This window comes from Mytilus trossulus, chromosome 14 (assembly GCF_036588685.1).
Source record: "Mytilus trossulus isolate FHL-02 chromosome 14, PNRI_Mtr1.1.1.hap1, whole genome shotgun sequence".
Taxonomy (NCBI): Eukaryota; Metazoa; Mollusca; class Bivalvia; order Mytilida; family Mytilidae; genus Mytilus; species Mytilus trossulus.
The window spans coordinates 6,708,797-6,726,432 of NC_086386.1; the positions used below are offsets into that span (position 1 = coordinate 6,708,797).

At 31.4% G+C, this 17,636-nt stretch overlaps 1 protein-coding gene across 5 annotated transcripts; it reads left to right on the forward strand.

The window, feature by feature from the left end:
• Window positions 1-1,391: 1,391 nt before the first annotated feature.
• On the forward strand, window positions 1,392-16,835 carry LOC134697265 (glutarate-semialdehyde dehydrogenase-like). 5 transcript variants are annotated; one of them, XM_063559433.1, is made up of 12 exons: window positions 1,392-1,458; window positions 6,912-7,105; window positions 8,586-8,707; window positions 9,498-9,581; window positions 10,041-10,211; window positions 10,833-10,949; window positions 11,411-11,554; window positions 12,510-12,653; window positions 13,188-13,346; window positions 14,888-15,051; window positions 15,395-15,453; window positions 16,446-16,835. In XM_063559433.1, exons 2-12 carry the CDS (start codon window positions 6,919-6,921, stop codon window positions 16,652-16,654), a joined length of 1,560 nt encoding a protein of 519 aa, XP_063415503.1. In that variant the 5' UTR covers window positions 1,392-1,458; window positions 6,912-6,918; the 3' UTR covers window positions 16,655-16,835. The 5 variants fall into 5 exon arrangements, with proteins under 5 accessions (XP_063415503.1, XP_063415502.1, XP_063415500.1 ...); XM_063559432.1 differs by lacking the exon at window positions 1,392-1,458 and adding an exon at window positions 2,665-2,755; XM_063559430.1 differs by lacking the exon at window positions 1,392-1,458 and adding an exon at window positions 3,068-3,249.
• The last annotated feature ends 801 nt before the right edge of the window (window positions 16,836-17,636 follow it).

The following is a 17,636-nucleotide window of genomic DNA, read 5'->3' on the forward strand; positions in this document are numbered from 1 at the left end:
ACCTAAATTGTATGATACTTTATTGGAATTTAAATAAATTTTCTAATTTGTCGGAAGAAATTTCTTCCAAGGAGTTGGGAAATTGTAAATATATTACAAGTTTCTATAGTTGTTTGAATGATTTGATATTACTGGGAAGAAATTTCTTCCAACTTCAGAGAGGACGAAAATTATCACAAGTTAAGTTTATTAACTAAAATTGCCTAGTACTTTATTAGAAATGATTTTCCTAATTAGTTGGAAGAAATTTCTTTCAAGAAGGAACATTAAATGAAGTGAACTATCTGTGTTAAAAAAAATGAAATTAATATGTAAATGTATCAAATGTTTCTATATGGAATGGGAGAAATTTTGAATGGTTTGATATTACTTGGAAGAAATTTCTTCCAACTTGAGAGAGGATGAAAACGAAATGAACAAGTTGAGTTTATTAATTGAAATTGCCCACTTTATTAGAAATGAATTTTCTAATTAGTTGGAAGAAATTTCTTCCAAGAAGGAACATTAAATGAAGTGAACTATCTGTGTTAAAACATTGAAATTAATATGTTTAAATGTATCACATGTTTCTATATTTGATGGGAGAAATTTTGAATAGTTTGTTATTACTTGGAAGAAATTTCTTCCAACTTGAGCGAGGATGCATATGAAGAGAACAAGTTGACTTTACTAACTAAAATTGTATACTTTATTGGAATAAAATACGTTTTCTAATTTGTTGGAAGAAATTTCTTCCAAGGAATCGGGAAAGTTTTATGAACAAAATGTAGAGAACGATTATTGCTTTCCATTTTATTCATTTATAGGTTACTGTTCTTCATTTCATTGTGATTTAAATATTTTGTAAAATATAAATAGTAATTTAATATATATATATCCAATAAAATTGTCATATTAATGATGCTTTTTTCTCCATGTGTTTCCTTTGTCAGAGAAGAAATTTCTTCTAACACTGTTTGTTTGCAAAACATACCCATCAAAAGCAGAATATTAGCATATGAAATTGCAGAATTAGGTATTTTCACCAAAACAGCAAATATCGACCTCTAAAAAGGACATTCTTGGATTTTCCTTTTTTACTTTGGACTCTCTTGTGAGTATATTTATATTTAGCATACTGTACAACACAGAACCTGTATTGGAACATCAGCTTTTTAATAGAAAAGTTAATACAAATTTAAATGCGACCGCACTTCAAAATTTTCGACTTTTCGTACAGTACTAATAGGGACTTTGATTCCAAACCTCTATTTGTCAATATTTAAGATTATCTTTAAGGATTTGAATAAACAATAACTTGTGACTTTGAAGCTACTTTTAACTACGGATGTTGAAAAGTTTTATCGGTTAATTGACACACGAACGTACACGTCTTTATGCAACAGTAGTCCTTTCTGCTTTCAGAATATCCATTCGGACATGTATGTGTATATGAAGTGTTTTCCCTCATCCTAGCTGGTGAGTTTTACATTTGTCTGTCCTTACCATACACAAAACATACATGTATTGTGTTTCAAATCAGCACAAAAATGAGAAACAGACTCTCGTCGGCAAAGAACATCGTATGTCTGCTTATGCAAGACTGTCGCACATGGTATATGTAGCGTCATCAGAATGGCTTATGCACTAGTATACATTATTTTCATAAATAGTTATATACAGGTAGGCGTTACTGTGTGATCAAGGGATAGTCTACTGGCTGTCATTAAAGTGAGAGGGTTAGTGCTATAGAACCAGGTTTAATCCACTATTTTGTACATTTGAAAATGCCTGTACCAAGTCAGGACTATGACAGTTCTTGTCCATTCGTTTTTTATGCATTTTGTTATTTGATTTTGCCATGTGATTATGTACTTTCCGTATTGATTTTCCTCTAAGTTCAGTATTTTTGTTATTTTACTTTCTACTGTGTTTTAGTCGGAAGTACTTTCGGAGGATCCCTAAATGAGTATACCCTACTTGGATGACAATCTCGTTATCAAGATTTTTAAAGCAGGAATTTCAATCTACATCGTTTTTTTTTAAACATATCTATTAATTTTACACAATAATACACATTAACGATCATAACTCTTCGTCTAATGTTTCAAAAATTCATCACGAAAATATCAAATAAAAAAAACGTAAATTTCATTTGTATTGCATTCTAAGAGTTAACAAAAATTAGAAGAGAAAAAAAAACAAAATACTAACAAAGGCTAGAGGTCCCTGACTTGTAACACGCTGTAAGTATGAGTCGGTGTTAAACATAATAAATTATTTTTAAGATCTCAATCGTCCCTCTTTACCTCTATATAGAGTGGAATAAACAAACACGCAGCATATGCATATATATAGCAAAACTCAATTTAAAAGATGTTAGAGTCCTGATGAAAAAAAAGGTAACAAAAAAAACTAAGCAAAATAACAAATTGAGTGATCAACATAAATTAACAAAAAGCTATGACATCTAGCAACTACTGACACGGCAGCTCCCGATCCCAATTTAACTGACTGTACTATCGAGCAAGTACTGGTACATTATAAACCATATGCATTGCATTATTAGTCTAAAGATGCAACTAGACATTATTAGTTTTCGCTGAGCAATCAAATACGATCAATGAGAATTTTAGAAGAAGTATCCAACATGATCTGTATATAAATAATGTTCTTTATATATTCATTTGAACAATGTAATCAACTGACGTACCTTGGGGTATCTGCATGATACCGACTGTAATTCCAGAGAGAATATCACTCACTAAGTATTTCCGTAAGTTATATTTTTTCAGGTTCTGTATTATAGGCACATTTGAAAACAAACATGACTTCATGTAATTAAATGAGGAGTACTTCTTGGCATGTCTTTTAATTCTGTCGCATATCTTTTCGTCTGTTTTCTGTTTATAATATTTTGCATTAAAATCAACAACCCTGTGAAACCCGGTGTCTTCATTTGTTGTTAATTCCAGGATTTCTGTTTCAGGCTCTGCCATAATGGTAGTGTAAATGTAGTTTTATATTTCCACGTGTTTTATACACAATAATCCATACACACATCAACACACAATGGTTCCAGATCAATAAACTGCTAAAAATACAATTTAAATGTCGTGAATGTGTAGCTTGTAATATATAATTTGTTATTAAATTAGAACATTGAATTTCATTAAATGAAAGCTGATTATCCACATGCACCAAACGTATATATATATGCGTTGTTTCATGCATTGGTTGTAAAGGAGTTGTACAGTTTATTTAAATGAGGTAAGCATCTAATGTTTGGTTTATGATTACGTGGTTACTTGGTTGCTTTTTTAGTGATTATTTGATTTTATTATGATTATTTATCTTATAAAATCTTATTACACTGTGCTTTTGATTAATTGATTACCGAGTATATTCTTTTTCTATAATCTTGTTCGGGGTTCAAACGAATGACTTAAGTCATTTCTTGTTTGTTTAATTCTTTCTTAAATTACAAGTTTCTTATAACTTCGTTTGTGTTAAAAAAATATATTATTTTATGATTATTTACATGTTTGTATTTGTATCTATAAATAGTAAAAGAAATAGCCTATTTACTGTGACCTAGAAGAGTAGATGAACATGACATGTATAAGTCAGTATGTAAAAAACATACTACTTTTGCAATGTTATACGTTTTCGCGCATTTTGTTAAACAATGATATTAAATTGTTCAAGATGTTATCTCCCCCACAATAGATAAATTTATAAATACAAGGTTTTAGAAAGGTCACAGATGAACGTCCTCATTTATGACATTAGCTTGTGCAGTGAAATATCTACGCATAGATGTAGTATTACATCTATGATCTACGTGAGTATATTTATATTTAGCATACTTTACAACACAGTACCTGTATAGGAACATCACCTTTTTAATACAAAATGTTTGGATAAATGTTTTAATGCTACAGCACTCAAAGATTCCGACTTTTGTACGTAATAATTGGACCATTGATTCCAAATCTTTTTTTGTCAATATTTAACATAATTCATCTTACGGATCATACCAATGCGAATAAAGTTAAAAGAGTGTGATGCTTTTTTTAAAAAACGGATGTTGAATAGATTATATGGATTAATTGGCTCAACAGATTGGGAAGTCTTGCAATAACTCTATAAGGATTCCGTATTTGGCCTGTCAAAAGGCCAGACATCTGTCTCTTTCCAATATACCCTAATTTTCTAAAGGCAGTCCAATGTTCCCCTGCTTTTATCCTAGATGGCCATATTTACAAGACCTTCATGTACCTATTGTATGTTTTTTTTTCTAATTTGTTATCGTCCTGAACATGCATGGAACATTGGTCACTGTCCGTAAGGCAATCATAAATCAATCAATCGATACATTTTTTTCTGTACACCAAATATTTTTGTCACTACCGTTTCATCGAAATCTTCAGACAACAAACTAAAAACCAAGGAAACCCATAGCTGTCTCCAAGTAAAAACTTATTATAAAATAAAGATGTATAACCTTACCCTAGCTGCACAGGCACTTGTATCAGAATTTGTTTTACCTATATACCTTAATATGCCTAGCTGTCTGTGTCAATTTGGTCTTTTGTGGATTGTTATCTCATTGGCAATCATACCACATCTTCTTTTTTTTACTAGCTGGTAAGTTTTACATTTGTCTGTCCTAACCATACACTAATCATATATATTTGTGTTTCAAATCGGGATAAAAATGAGAAACAAATTAACAATGATTCAGAATATATCTATAAGTGAATTGACAGGAATAAACAATGCAAAAAACTCATGATTCCAGTTATCAAGACCATTACATAGTTTTACATGTATATATTGCATACATGTATCTGTTCGTGTCGGTATAGAAAATCGTATGTTTGCTTATACATGACTATCCAATATGCTACATGTAGCGTCATCATAGTGACACATGTACTAGTATATTTATCATTATCATAAATTATATAATTTTGAAGTTATTTAGATATATAAACAGACAGAACAGACTGGGGTTGCTGTTTGATCAAACGTCATTCTACTGTGTTTCAGTCGGAAGTAATTTCGGATGGTTCCTAAATGGGTATACATTTTTGTATTCTACTTGAATGGCACATCTCGTTATCAGAGTCCATGATTTAAAAGCAGAAATTTCAACCTATAGTACTTTGAACATTTTAAAAATATATCTAGTAATTTTAAGATATTGGTACACATCAACGATCTGTTACAATTATGTATTTTTGTGTTGTGTAGCGACAATCGCTTCCAAAGAATGTCTACCATAATATTTCGAAATTCATCACGAAAATAACAAATAAAAAAAGTAAGTCTCATTTATTTATAAATTGTATGTCTGTTAGCAGTATTTATAGGGCGTAAACAGAAAACTGCGACAAGAGTAAATAAGAATTATCTAAAGAAGTCATTTTCAAAATTCTGTCTTACATGCATTTTGAAACATTTGAACCACAGTGACAGATAAAGTGTCGTCCTTAAATTGTGAAAAATGGATGGCGAAAATTGCGTAAAATTAATGTCAAAAAAATCATTTACACTGGATTCCTAATATCTAATTCATTTCAATGGTTGTGGTTTTCTAGATATCTGATATTTGGCATTGACGACACAAATGTATGTATGAGGTATTGAAACCAAACACTCAATTCCTATAAATAAAAAAAAAAATATTTTGCAAATCAATATTTAAAATGATAAAATTACCAGAGAAGAATTAATAGAATAATGAACGGAACGGGCATGTGACAACGTGACATCAACCTGGCCAAAGAGCAGAAACAGCCATGGTTCTTCAACTCGGGGAACACTTCAAAAAGCCTGATGCCGGCATTTATACTCGTTTAGCAAAGGGATGCCACACTTATCTCCTGAACCAAAATTAGAAGAAGAAAAAAACGATTTAGACTAACAAAGGAAAGAGGTTCCTGACTTGGAACACGGCGGAAACATGCGTCGGATTTCAACATGTTTTGAAAGATCTCAACATATCCTCTATACCTCTAGCCAGAGTGGAATAAACAAACACGCTGCAATGCGCATATTTATAGGGAAATTCAATTAAAAGATGGCAGCGTCTGAATAGGTAAACAAAAAAACTCAGCAAAATAACAAAGTGAGTGATCAACATTAATAAACAAAACATTATGACTTGTAGCACTTACTAACACGCCAGCTCCCGATTTCAATTCAACTGACCGAAACATTACAGATGTCGTCGTCATATGGAATTGTCCTTAGTCTGTTTGTTTAGCTTTTGAGGTGAATGACGAAATTGTTATGCTTTATAAGGAATTTTACCATAAAAGTTGGGATGTGAAATACTGAAGCGTATCAGATGTCTGTTTGTTGATTCCTATTTACGAATTATGTCCTTGTTCCGATTGTAAAACATCCGCATACATTTTATAAATGTTTTGACAAGTTTGTGGTATCAAAAATCATGGTGTAATATTTTTTGCAGTAATACAAGATATCCTTTTATTAAAATCAGCTACGTTTTTAAATACATGAGAGCAACGGACAAGTTGATATATATAAACACCATACGATTGTGCCAAGGAACAGATAATTTTTAATCCGATACGTGTGTTTAATGGGAAACATGTGGCCTTAGGTCAGGTCTTTCATTCATATTGCAGGCCTTTGCGGATTAAGTCAGAAGACTGACTCGTACTCTTCTGCCAGGTTGTTACAACCACATTTGTCCATTTACTACAATAATGCTTAGATACAAAAGTTACATAACATATACATTTCTTTTCATTGTTATATAAAATAGATTTCATTTACGCATGTAAAATTTTGTATAGTCGTGATACAGCATACTAATCAGTGTAACTGTTTACCTCGTAAAATACTTCCGCAAAACTGATTTTAAAATTCGTAGTGGATACATTTGTATTTTCAAGGTTATAAATGAGGATTAGAGTACTGCTTGGGAAAGGTTGGAATCTTTATCAGACAAGCATAGTACCCTTCTACAGTACACCATTTCCAAAAACCAGACTGGACCAAACACTACGATCATATCACAGGCTGGTGCATGAAAAGGCTTATGTGAACGGACAATGGGTTGAGGCCAGCAGTGGAAAGACATTTGATGGTAATTGTAACAAATAAAATATCGTGTGTTTACAATGTAATATTAACTGACAGCTTTTTGATAGAAGATAACATTAAGTGTATATTTATTTGAACTATACATGTTAAGTAACGGTTACTTGTTATCCTATAGCTATCACAGTAACCAAACTTATAATTTGATACGCCAGACGCGCGTTTCGTCTCAAGACTCATAATTGACGTTTAGATCAAAATAGTTAGAAAGCCCAATAAGTATAAAATTGAAGAACATTGAGGATCCAAAATTCCAAAAAGTTGTGCCAAATACGGCTATGGTAAACTATGTCTTGGATAAGAAAATCCTTATTTTTTCGAATAATTCATACTTTTGCAAGCAGTTATAGATTTATAAAAATGACCATATAATTGATATTCATGTCAACACTGGATTGCTGACTACTGGCCTGGTAATACCTTCGGGGATGAAACATACAGCAACAGTACCATCGCCTCAGTGGTGTAAATAGTTATCAATGTTATCAGGCTTATAATTTCAAACGCCAGACGCATCAGTCGTCTACATCAGACTAATCAGTAACGCTCGGTTCAAAATAGTTAGAAAGTCAAACAGGTAAAAAGTTGAAGAGCATTGAAAACCAAAAATTCCAAAAAATTGTGCCAAATACTAAGACTGAATTCAATTATGTTTGCCAAACAATTGAAGTAAAATTTGTATCTGTAGAGACTCAAATCGCATCAGAATATTAGAATATGAATAGCACCGTGTATCTTAGATTATTTCTTCCCCATCATTGTTTCATTACTATTTTTCATCGTCACAATATCAAACTGAATTCACACATGTATAGCGTGCTGGAGAAAGTGCACAGTTACTTTGACTATCTTTAAATTTACACTTATCTTAAGAGTTGTCTTGATTTTTGTAAAGGAGGTACAAAAGATACCAGAGGGATATTTAAATCATTAATCGAAATTAAACTGACAACGACATATGACCAAAACAGAAAAAGATAAACAGACAAACAATTGTTACACATGACACAATATAGAAACTATAGACTAAAACAACCCGAATCCCACCAAAAACTGAGGGTTATCTCAGGTGCTCGTTACATGTATACCAATCAACAAAAGTAACGAAGTAAATGAATTTATCATAAAATATTTTCTAAAGGAATATGTTTGATCAAGCCAAATCTCTACAGAGAGACACTGATGTGTCTGTTTTCTGTAAATACCTGTACCCTACATATTTTTTTTTCAATAAATGTGTAGTGATCTTTATAAAATTAATAATAATCCGGGTTTTTTAAAGACTATTTCATTTTTAACAAAACAGGCTTAATATGTAATAAATGTAACATGTTAAAAACTTCCGTTTAATGTGTCTGTGAAAATCTTTAAATTGAACTTTTGACCTCACAATATATACATGTTAGGTGTTCTGAAACCCATAATGATATTGTGAATTTTAATTATTCACCCTTTTTATGACACAGTCTTCAATCCCTCTACACAAGAACAGATAGGATGTGTCCCAGACATGAATGCAGGGGATACCGAGAGGGCTATACAGTGTGCTGCTGAGGCATTTGATACCTGGAAAGAAACAACTGCTAAGGTAGTGTATACTTGAAGGGTTACTGAAACATTGAGTATTATTTTTAATCATGTTTATGTTAATCAACAGCCACAACGAAGGCAATGTGTTTGCACATGATAAGACAAATAAATGCATAAATTTCATACATAATGACTAGTAGTTTACACAAAATAACAAGAGCCATCTCACTGTGAGGATTGACTGGTTAAGTAAATACTGTGGATTCATTATTATTCGTTGGATACCAATTTTCGTGAATTTCGTGGGCACAGTCGAACCACGAAATTAAATATTCAACGAATGATAAGTTTTCTATAGATTTTAATGCAGACTTCAGCAAAACCACGAAATTAAATATCCACGAATATGCAAGTTTTTCTAAATCCACGAAAATTGGTACCAACGAAAATAAATGAATCCACAGTAGATCACAAAGACTTCTGGGTTCTCCGATCTGACAGTGAAAAAGTGTTACAGAAGGAAATCCGTTTTACTATATGGGAGTAGGGTGTATACATACGCATCAATATCATTTTGGAAAAGGGATTGGATGCTTAATTTTCTTTGTGTTCGATGGCCGTTTGTTTGCCTTTTGACACATTCGCAGTTTCCATGTATCGCTAAAAGATGAGAATAATACCAAAGTAGCATATGAGCGATGAGCAGATTTGCCGATTAAACTTTGGGTGATTGTAGACTCTTGTCCGTCTTCGATATTTTCTTTTGCTCCGATGGTACACGTATCTCCGTTCTCTTCTTTATATAATCAAAGTTAAAACTCTTGTATATTGTGATTTATTGATTACAGGAAAGAAGTAATATCTTGAGACGATGGGTTGACCTGTGTAATGAAAACAAGGAAGATCTAGCCAAGATTTTGACATTAGAAATGGTTAGTTTTCCTATGTTTAAAGCACTATCCTACATTTTGCTGTGTCCATTGCTTTGTTAACACTCTTCTTATAATTTTACAGCTTATACAAATTTCGTAATTGTTCCATGAGCTATGCTGATAACTTGGAATGTTGTGTTCACGCTTTTACCGTTTGATTTAGACATTGCTTGGTTGTCTAACGTTTATATTACAAAAAAACATATGTACTTAAGGATGGCTTCTTTTAACTGGTCATTTGCAATCTGCAATGATTGGTTTGTTCTTTTAAAGCAAGAGTATAATGTTAATCTTGCATAATATACACGCCCGATAATTCATCAAACTGCTTTTTACAGGTCAAAGTAATTATACTTTTATTGCATCTTTGGATTTCTTTTAAATAATTAGAATTTGTTTTATTTCACAAGTCTCGTCATTCTCCTTAAAATTTTGAAAGAACTATTTTTTACTCATAAGGGAAAGCCCCTCCAGGAATCAATCGGTGAACTAGACTATGGAATAGGATTTCTAGAATGGTTTTCTGAAGAAGCCAGACGTGTTTATGGCGATATCATACCATCTCCCGCCAAATCAAAGAAAATGTTCGTACTGAAACAGCCGATAGGGGTAACTGGTATGATAACACCGGTAAGTATAATATATCTTTTTGGGGTTTTAAACGAATTCATGCACATTAGTGATATTACAAATATGGAAATCAGCGTAGTTGTAGTTAGATTGAACAGTTGAAATTGGCAACTAAATTTTATTATTTGATAATTTGATGAGTAAGTAGTAGATCGGCCGACATTTATATTTTAAGAAGGAGTATAAGCTTTTAATTTTTCTTTGTTTGTTTGATAAAAACAGTGTGTGTTTTAAAATACATATCTATTGAAGTACAGAACTTAGATACTTTATAGTTTACATGCATTATAGTATACTAACAAAGGAAAAGGACAATGCAAATGCTACTGAATATATGTACACGTCATGATCCGTGCATTTCACTGTTATAACATACACTTTTCGAACAAACCAAATAATCTCCATCTGATTTTTTGTTAATGCGGACACTTGATTATGAGCATTCGTGATACAATCAAGACGTCTTTTGATGATGCGTCATGTTGTAACGCTACTGGTCAGTTTATCTAGTGAAGCAGATTAGATAGTCTTCTTTCTGGAATTAACTCTTAAATTAAACTAAGCTTTGACAATTCTGTGTTGACATTCTTGTTTAACATTGATTATCTTCCTATTTTAAAGTGGAATTTTCCTCATGCCATGATCACACGAAAAGCAGGACCCGCCATAGCTGCAGGTTGTACTGTAGTATTGAAACCTGCAGAAGATACACCATACTCTGCATTAGCTCTATGTGAGGTAATATCATGATGTTACAAGATTTGAAAAATATTAACCTATACTAGTCAAATTACAACTTTTCTAATACCTTTAAAAATGGCAAACCATTCAAACGTGTATCTCTCCACAAAAGACCAAATCAAAATTCAACAATAATTGAATTATTACCTTATCGTATAAAGCAGCCATGGTCAGACTGCTTGTGTTTATACAATGGTATTTCATGATAACTGTCTTTTCTGGTCATTTTTTTTTTAATTTAAAATCCTATGTTTACTACTTATCACTAGAATAATTCTTTATTATAAAACAAATATTAAAAAAAATAATAAGAGCAATCAATCAGAAAAAATTTAGATCTGTTACAAATAAGAAAAGTTATATTTTCACTAAATTATAAATGATCTTACTACTTATTTATTTCTTGTGTACAAAACATATATCTATATTTCTATTTTGAACATTTATCTGAAAATCAGTTGGCAGAACAAGCAGGATTGCCGTCTGGTGTGTTGAATATTGTTACATGTAGCAGAGATAACTCAGCGGAAGTTGGCAAAACACTGTGTAAAAGTCCTACCATCAAACAGATATCGTTTACAGGATCAACTCCAGTAGGAAAGGTAAATAAGATATAATTCCTAAAACCTACTTCCGTTAGACGTCATTTTCGACTGTCGAAGGAATTCGAAGTTATGTACAAAATGTAAGAAAATCGTATTTATATTACAATCAGACAAACTTTATTATTTTTATGCCCCACCTACGATAGTCTCTGCTCTGTGCGTCCGTTCGTCTCGTCCTTCTGTCTGTCCCGCTTCAGGTTAAAGTTTTTGGTCAAGGTAGTTTTTGATGAAGTTGAAGTCCAATCAACTTGAAACTTAGTACACATGTTCCCTTTGATCTAATCTATCTAATTTTAATGCCTGATTATATTTTTTATCCAATTTCATGGTCCATTGAACATGGATAATGCTAGTGCGAGTAGACTGTATTGCTAATTTTGTCGTTGGTTTATAAACTGAAAACTTTGTTTCGAAAAATAATTAAGTGACTTGTTCGCATATATTAATTAAAACTTTTAAATATGTAATTGAACGGCCATCAGTCAAAAATGTTATGTGCAATACTATTTGGCATGACCTTTCACCTCAAACTATTTCTCAATAACATGTATTACATGACCACGGCAGTTGTATATGTCGCATACAGTTGCTTCAATTTAGGACGATGTACCATGTACGTTTACCATTGGCAAGTTTAATATAATTCTCTTTTAAGACATGACCATGTTTTGAACCATATTTCTTTGCCATTTTGTTTATATTTTGTGGTTATTTAGTAGTATTTGTTTAACGATGGGCATATAATATAATTCAAAGCGTGTCGTATGAAATCTTTACTTTTTTTGTTTTATATATTAGAAATTTGAATAATATTATTAACATTTTATCTGATTAACGCTTTTAAATACACTTTGAAAAATGAGTATCCTTTATTAAAAAACAAGTTAAAGATTACAGCAAAATTATTCATAGGATGTGCTAAAAAATGTTTCATGGTTATCTCATCTTGTAGATTTTACTTGAACAATCAGCTTCTACTGTAAAGAAGGTTTCATTAGAGAATGGCGGGAATGCACCGTTTATAGTGTTTGAAACAGCAGATATTCACAAAGCTGTAACCGGATTTATGGGGAGTAAATTCAGAAATACCGGTCAGGTAAGTTCTATTATTTCAATCATCATTCTATCAATGGGAAAAATGACGATTTACTAAAAGAAAATCAGAATTGAATGCATTAACTTGGGTTCGTGATCAGCACTGACAAAGATGTATAATATTTATTTTTATTTTTAGAATTGACAACATTGAAAAATATCTTACCTGACAAAAAAATACACAGCCTGTTCAAAACTTCACCCTATATATAACCTTATATCAAGAAGACATAGCATGTTCTACATTTAAAATTCTATGATGATGGACTTTATTCTGTTTTTCATGATGAGCTTTTAAGGCAACACGTATGAAAAAAATTGTTATTAATTTTCATAGTTTTATTGTATTTCTATTTCAGTTCTAATTACCTCGAACAGTGTATTTGATAGTTTACTTCAATATTGTATTACTTGTTATGAACATGGCATACGTTTATCATAGATAATTTTCCATTTAAATTGAAGAAAAAAAATGTTTGTTTTATTAGTGAACATGTGAAATATATTCAGACATTTATTAAAAAGTTCATTTTAGGCGTGCATATGTGCAAATCGAATTATGGTACAAGATTCCATTTACGAGACATTCCTAGATGCTTTAGCTAAAAGGATGAAACAAGAATTACATATCGGGGATGGCTTTAATCCAAAGTCTACACAAGGACCTCTTATCAATGCAAGAGCAGTTGAAAAGGTAAAAAGACACTAAAATGAATACTACAACCTGGCACGGTACTTGTCTATCCCAAATTCATGTATTTGGTTTTGATGTTATATTTGTTATTCACCTGGTGTTTTGTCTGATGCTTGGTCCATTTCGGTGTTGTGTCGTTGTTCTCCTCTTATATTTAATGCGTTTCCCTTGGTTTTAGTTTGTTACCCCGATTTTGTTTTTTGTGCATGGATTTATGAGTTTTGAACAGCGTCATACTACTGTTGCCTTTATTTATATTGTTCATTTGTTTAACGTTTTTATTATTATATGGCTTATTCAAAGTTTCTGAAGTCTGTTTAAAGATTGAATAAAACCAAGTAAGATAGTGGATACCAATTCAACAAGAAAAGTGATATGCGTACATAAATTGTATGCATCAGTGAAACTTCTTTTATTTGATTTTGCCATGAGATTATGGACTTTCCGAATTAATTTCCTCAGAAGTTCAGTTTTTTTGTGCTTTTACTTTTTTCTACTGTTGTACCAACTCTCATCCTCCTGGTTATCATAGGTAATACAACGATAATACTAAATGTGTACAACCGAGGAACATATAAACTATTTGTTGGATAACTTTATTAAAAGTAAAAACAAATCATCGAATTAGGCAAATAATTTGGATGGACTGCAAAACAATAAGTGATAAATGTTTAGTCGATTAGATAATGTAAAAATTACTGTAGTAAACATAACCTAATTGGCTCGACAATTACTGTAAACCAACTAAATTTCGCGAGCGATTTATTTTCGCGACTTAAGCGAGTAGAAAAATAACGCGAATTTAAATCGTCGCGAATATGTAAAACTTGGACTTTCCCTTATTTAACTATATCAAGTTCATGAGAAAATCGCGAAATGAAATTGCAGCGAAATGGACTCGGAATAGCTAAACGTGAAATAAAGTATCCGCAAAAATAAGTTGGTTTACAGTATATGGATTCATTGTCAAAAACAAAACATGACAATACATTTCAAGTACGGATAACAGTGTATATAGCCTTAAATAAGCATAACTGAGTCTTGTAAAATGAGAGAAAAAGAGATACGTGTATAATAAAATAAAATCCTTACACACACAATGGTTCCTTGTTTCAACGCCAAAGCGAGGATTTTCAAAAGGAGCATTAAATCTAATAATATTACTGTAACAATTCCCTGATAATCAGATAGTACACACATCTAGGCAAAATATGACACAGCAAGTTCTTTGACTTTGTAAGGATAGATATGCTAATATATAATGTATAAGGAATCTAAATAATTCGTAGGAATTCATAAAAACTTGAGAAACATCCAGAATGAATAGCAAACAGAGATGTATTATGTGTACACATAATTATACCTGTTATAAAACAAATTCATTTGAAGCCTACATTTGGCACTGACAGAAACGATTGTCAATTTAAAAGAAAATAATATATTCTTTAAATGAAACCCCTACATACATTTGACAAGACCTATGTATTATATGGTTCATTTTTTAATTTTGATACAATTTATCCAGATAATGTAATTTTCAGATTGATCATTTGGTTCAAGATGCTAAATCAAATGGTGCCAAGATATTATTAGGCGGACAAAGGAAAGAGGGTAATTTCTATGAGCCTACACTTATCCGTGATGTTACAACTGATATGAGATGTTATAACGAGGAACAGTTCGGCCCACTGGCTGCTGTCATAAGGTACATTGTATACTGAGAAGGTTTAACTTGGTTTAACATGGTTTAACATGGTTAAGTAAAACCTGGTATCTGCTTTGAATAATAGAGGTATAAATTCTCAAATCAACATCGATTCGTGTTCCATACTGTTGTTACAAGAATAAGCAGGAATTGAACTAATATATTAAGCATCAATGATACAACGTTTGACAAAAGAAATAATATAGATATAATTGTATAGCATTAATAACGTGGTGTTTTAAATTTTTTTATGAATAATTTGAACATGGGTTGATTACTGTTATATATTGATGACCTTTTCTATAAAATTAAATTGATAAGCTATTTAAATTGCTTATTTCAGATTTAAAACAGAAGAAGAGGCGATATATTTGGCAAACAATACATCATCAGGCCTAGCGGGTAAATTCAGCTAACATACTTTTGGATAATTAAAATCGAATGTTAACAAATGACGTCCTCTTTCATGACCAAAACGTTGGGTTTATTTTATAAACCCATAATTAAATATTATAAATTCAGAATATGATGGAAATTGTTTAATAATTTATGTAAGTTACCAGAAGTCTATTTTCTTGTTACATATATTGTTCACTTCATTTTGAAGTAAAGTGTGTTTCTTCCAATGTTCTTCAGAACATATACTTGTAAAGAATATACAGGAATTTAAGATGAAAAGTATTTGGATCATTGTTATTATCTAATTTAAAATTTTAACTGAATGACTTATTAAATTGAAACATCTCGACATGCAGTCAAGCAGAAGGTCATATTTCAACATCTATTAGTTCAATACTTAAATTGATGTATATACTTATATAAATTGAAACATAACTAGTTTATTGAGCATTAGGAGTGTTTTGAGCGCGAAAATTAAAAATAAAGACATTTAGGAGCTTGAAATTGAATCTGTCTGATCAGTACAAACTGTTTTTATATATTAAACTAACTGTGTAAAAAATCCATTGTTCAGTTATTGTTCAGTTATTAGTTTTTGAAGCTTAAGTATTACATAAGTTCAAAAGCTTACATTTAGTGTAATGTGTGTGTTTGTATTATATTTCTGTTGCGTAGTGTTATCATTTAAGCACTGATTTTAAAAATGTTCATATGAGCGGGAGGTTTGGATAGCGATGAATCGAGGTGAAAACTTAAAGTATCCCTTACCAAATCAGGAATATGGCAGTTGTTATCAAATGGTTCGTTTCTATTTATGTTGGCGTTTGTTTTTGTTGCACTTTAGTATTCCTGTTGTTCATTTGTTTTCCTCAGTAATTTGATCTGGTTTTTTTCGAGTTTAGTTTGTTTCCCGGATCTGTTTTCTTTCAATCGTTTTATGACTTTTGTATACCGGGATACTACTGCTGCTTTTATTTGTTTGTTTTTCATTCTAGGATATGTGTTTACAGAAAAAATAAGTGAAATGTGGCGGATAGCTGAGAAACTTGAGTTTGGTATTGTTGGTGTAAATGAAGGATTACCTGCAATGCCAGAAGCTATCTTCGGTGGTTGGAAGGAATCAGGATTGGGACGCGAAGGAGGAAAATATGGCCTGGAAGATTACTTAGAAATTAAATACGTGTGCATGGGTGGACTAGAATGATTATATGTTGGAAAATCAGTGATGGAGTATATGTTAGAGAGTTATGCATCAAAGAAGAGAACTTCATAACCAGATTGTTATATGTATATCATTAAACAGAAAAAGAGACGGCTAAGTTTATGTAAATACAAGTTATAATATGTGCATTTTAAAGAGTCGCAGGCAATTTATCAAATTGATAAAATATTTTAAAACTATTGTTATGAATATACTAAACAGAATAGTCGTTATTTTTTATAAAAATGTATGACATCAATTTCAATTTGTTACTTTCATAAATATCCGAATATATATCGTTTATCTGTCATATGTAATCTGTTTGTTGTTTTGCATTCGTTCTTGACACAAATGCTTCATAAGTATGTTCTATCCACCAAGTTTTATCGTATTTCATGTATATACTTACAAACGAGCGTCTGGCGCAATTACAAAGTTTCATCCTGGTATCTATGATGAGTGTATTTTTTATAAATTTCCTGTATACAAAACTTTGAACTTTTTGAAAAACTAAGGATTTTCTTATCCCAGGCATAGATTACCTTAGCCGTATTTGGCACAACTTTTTGGAATTTTGGATCCTCAATGCTCTTCAACTTTGTATTTGTTTGGCTTTAAAACTATTTTGATATGAGCATCACTGATGAGTCTTATGTAGACGAAACGCGCGTCTGGCGTACTAAATTATAATCCTGGTACCTTTTGATAACTAGCATTTATAGATATCTTAAATACCAGTTTCTTGTTTTAGTCAGCTTGTATGCTGATTAACATTTTTCGATTCTCTGTTTATATATGACTTACAGTATTCGATATGAAGACTATATAAATTCTTTTAAAAAACAATGTCAGCTTATCCCACCGCTCTCTAAATGTATGAATGTAAATTATCTAAAGCCCAGTCATGAAGTATTTGGTATTCTTTCTTTGAGTCGGCTCCTCAGCTAATAAAAAGAACGTATGCACCATGTTTACAGTTTTCTTG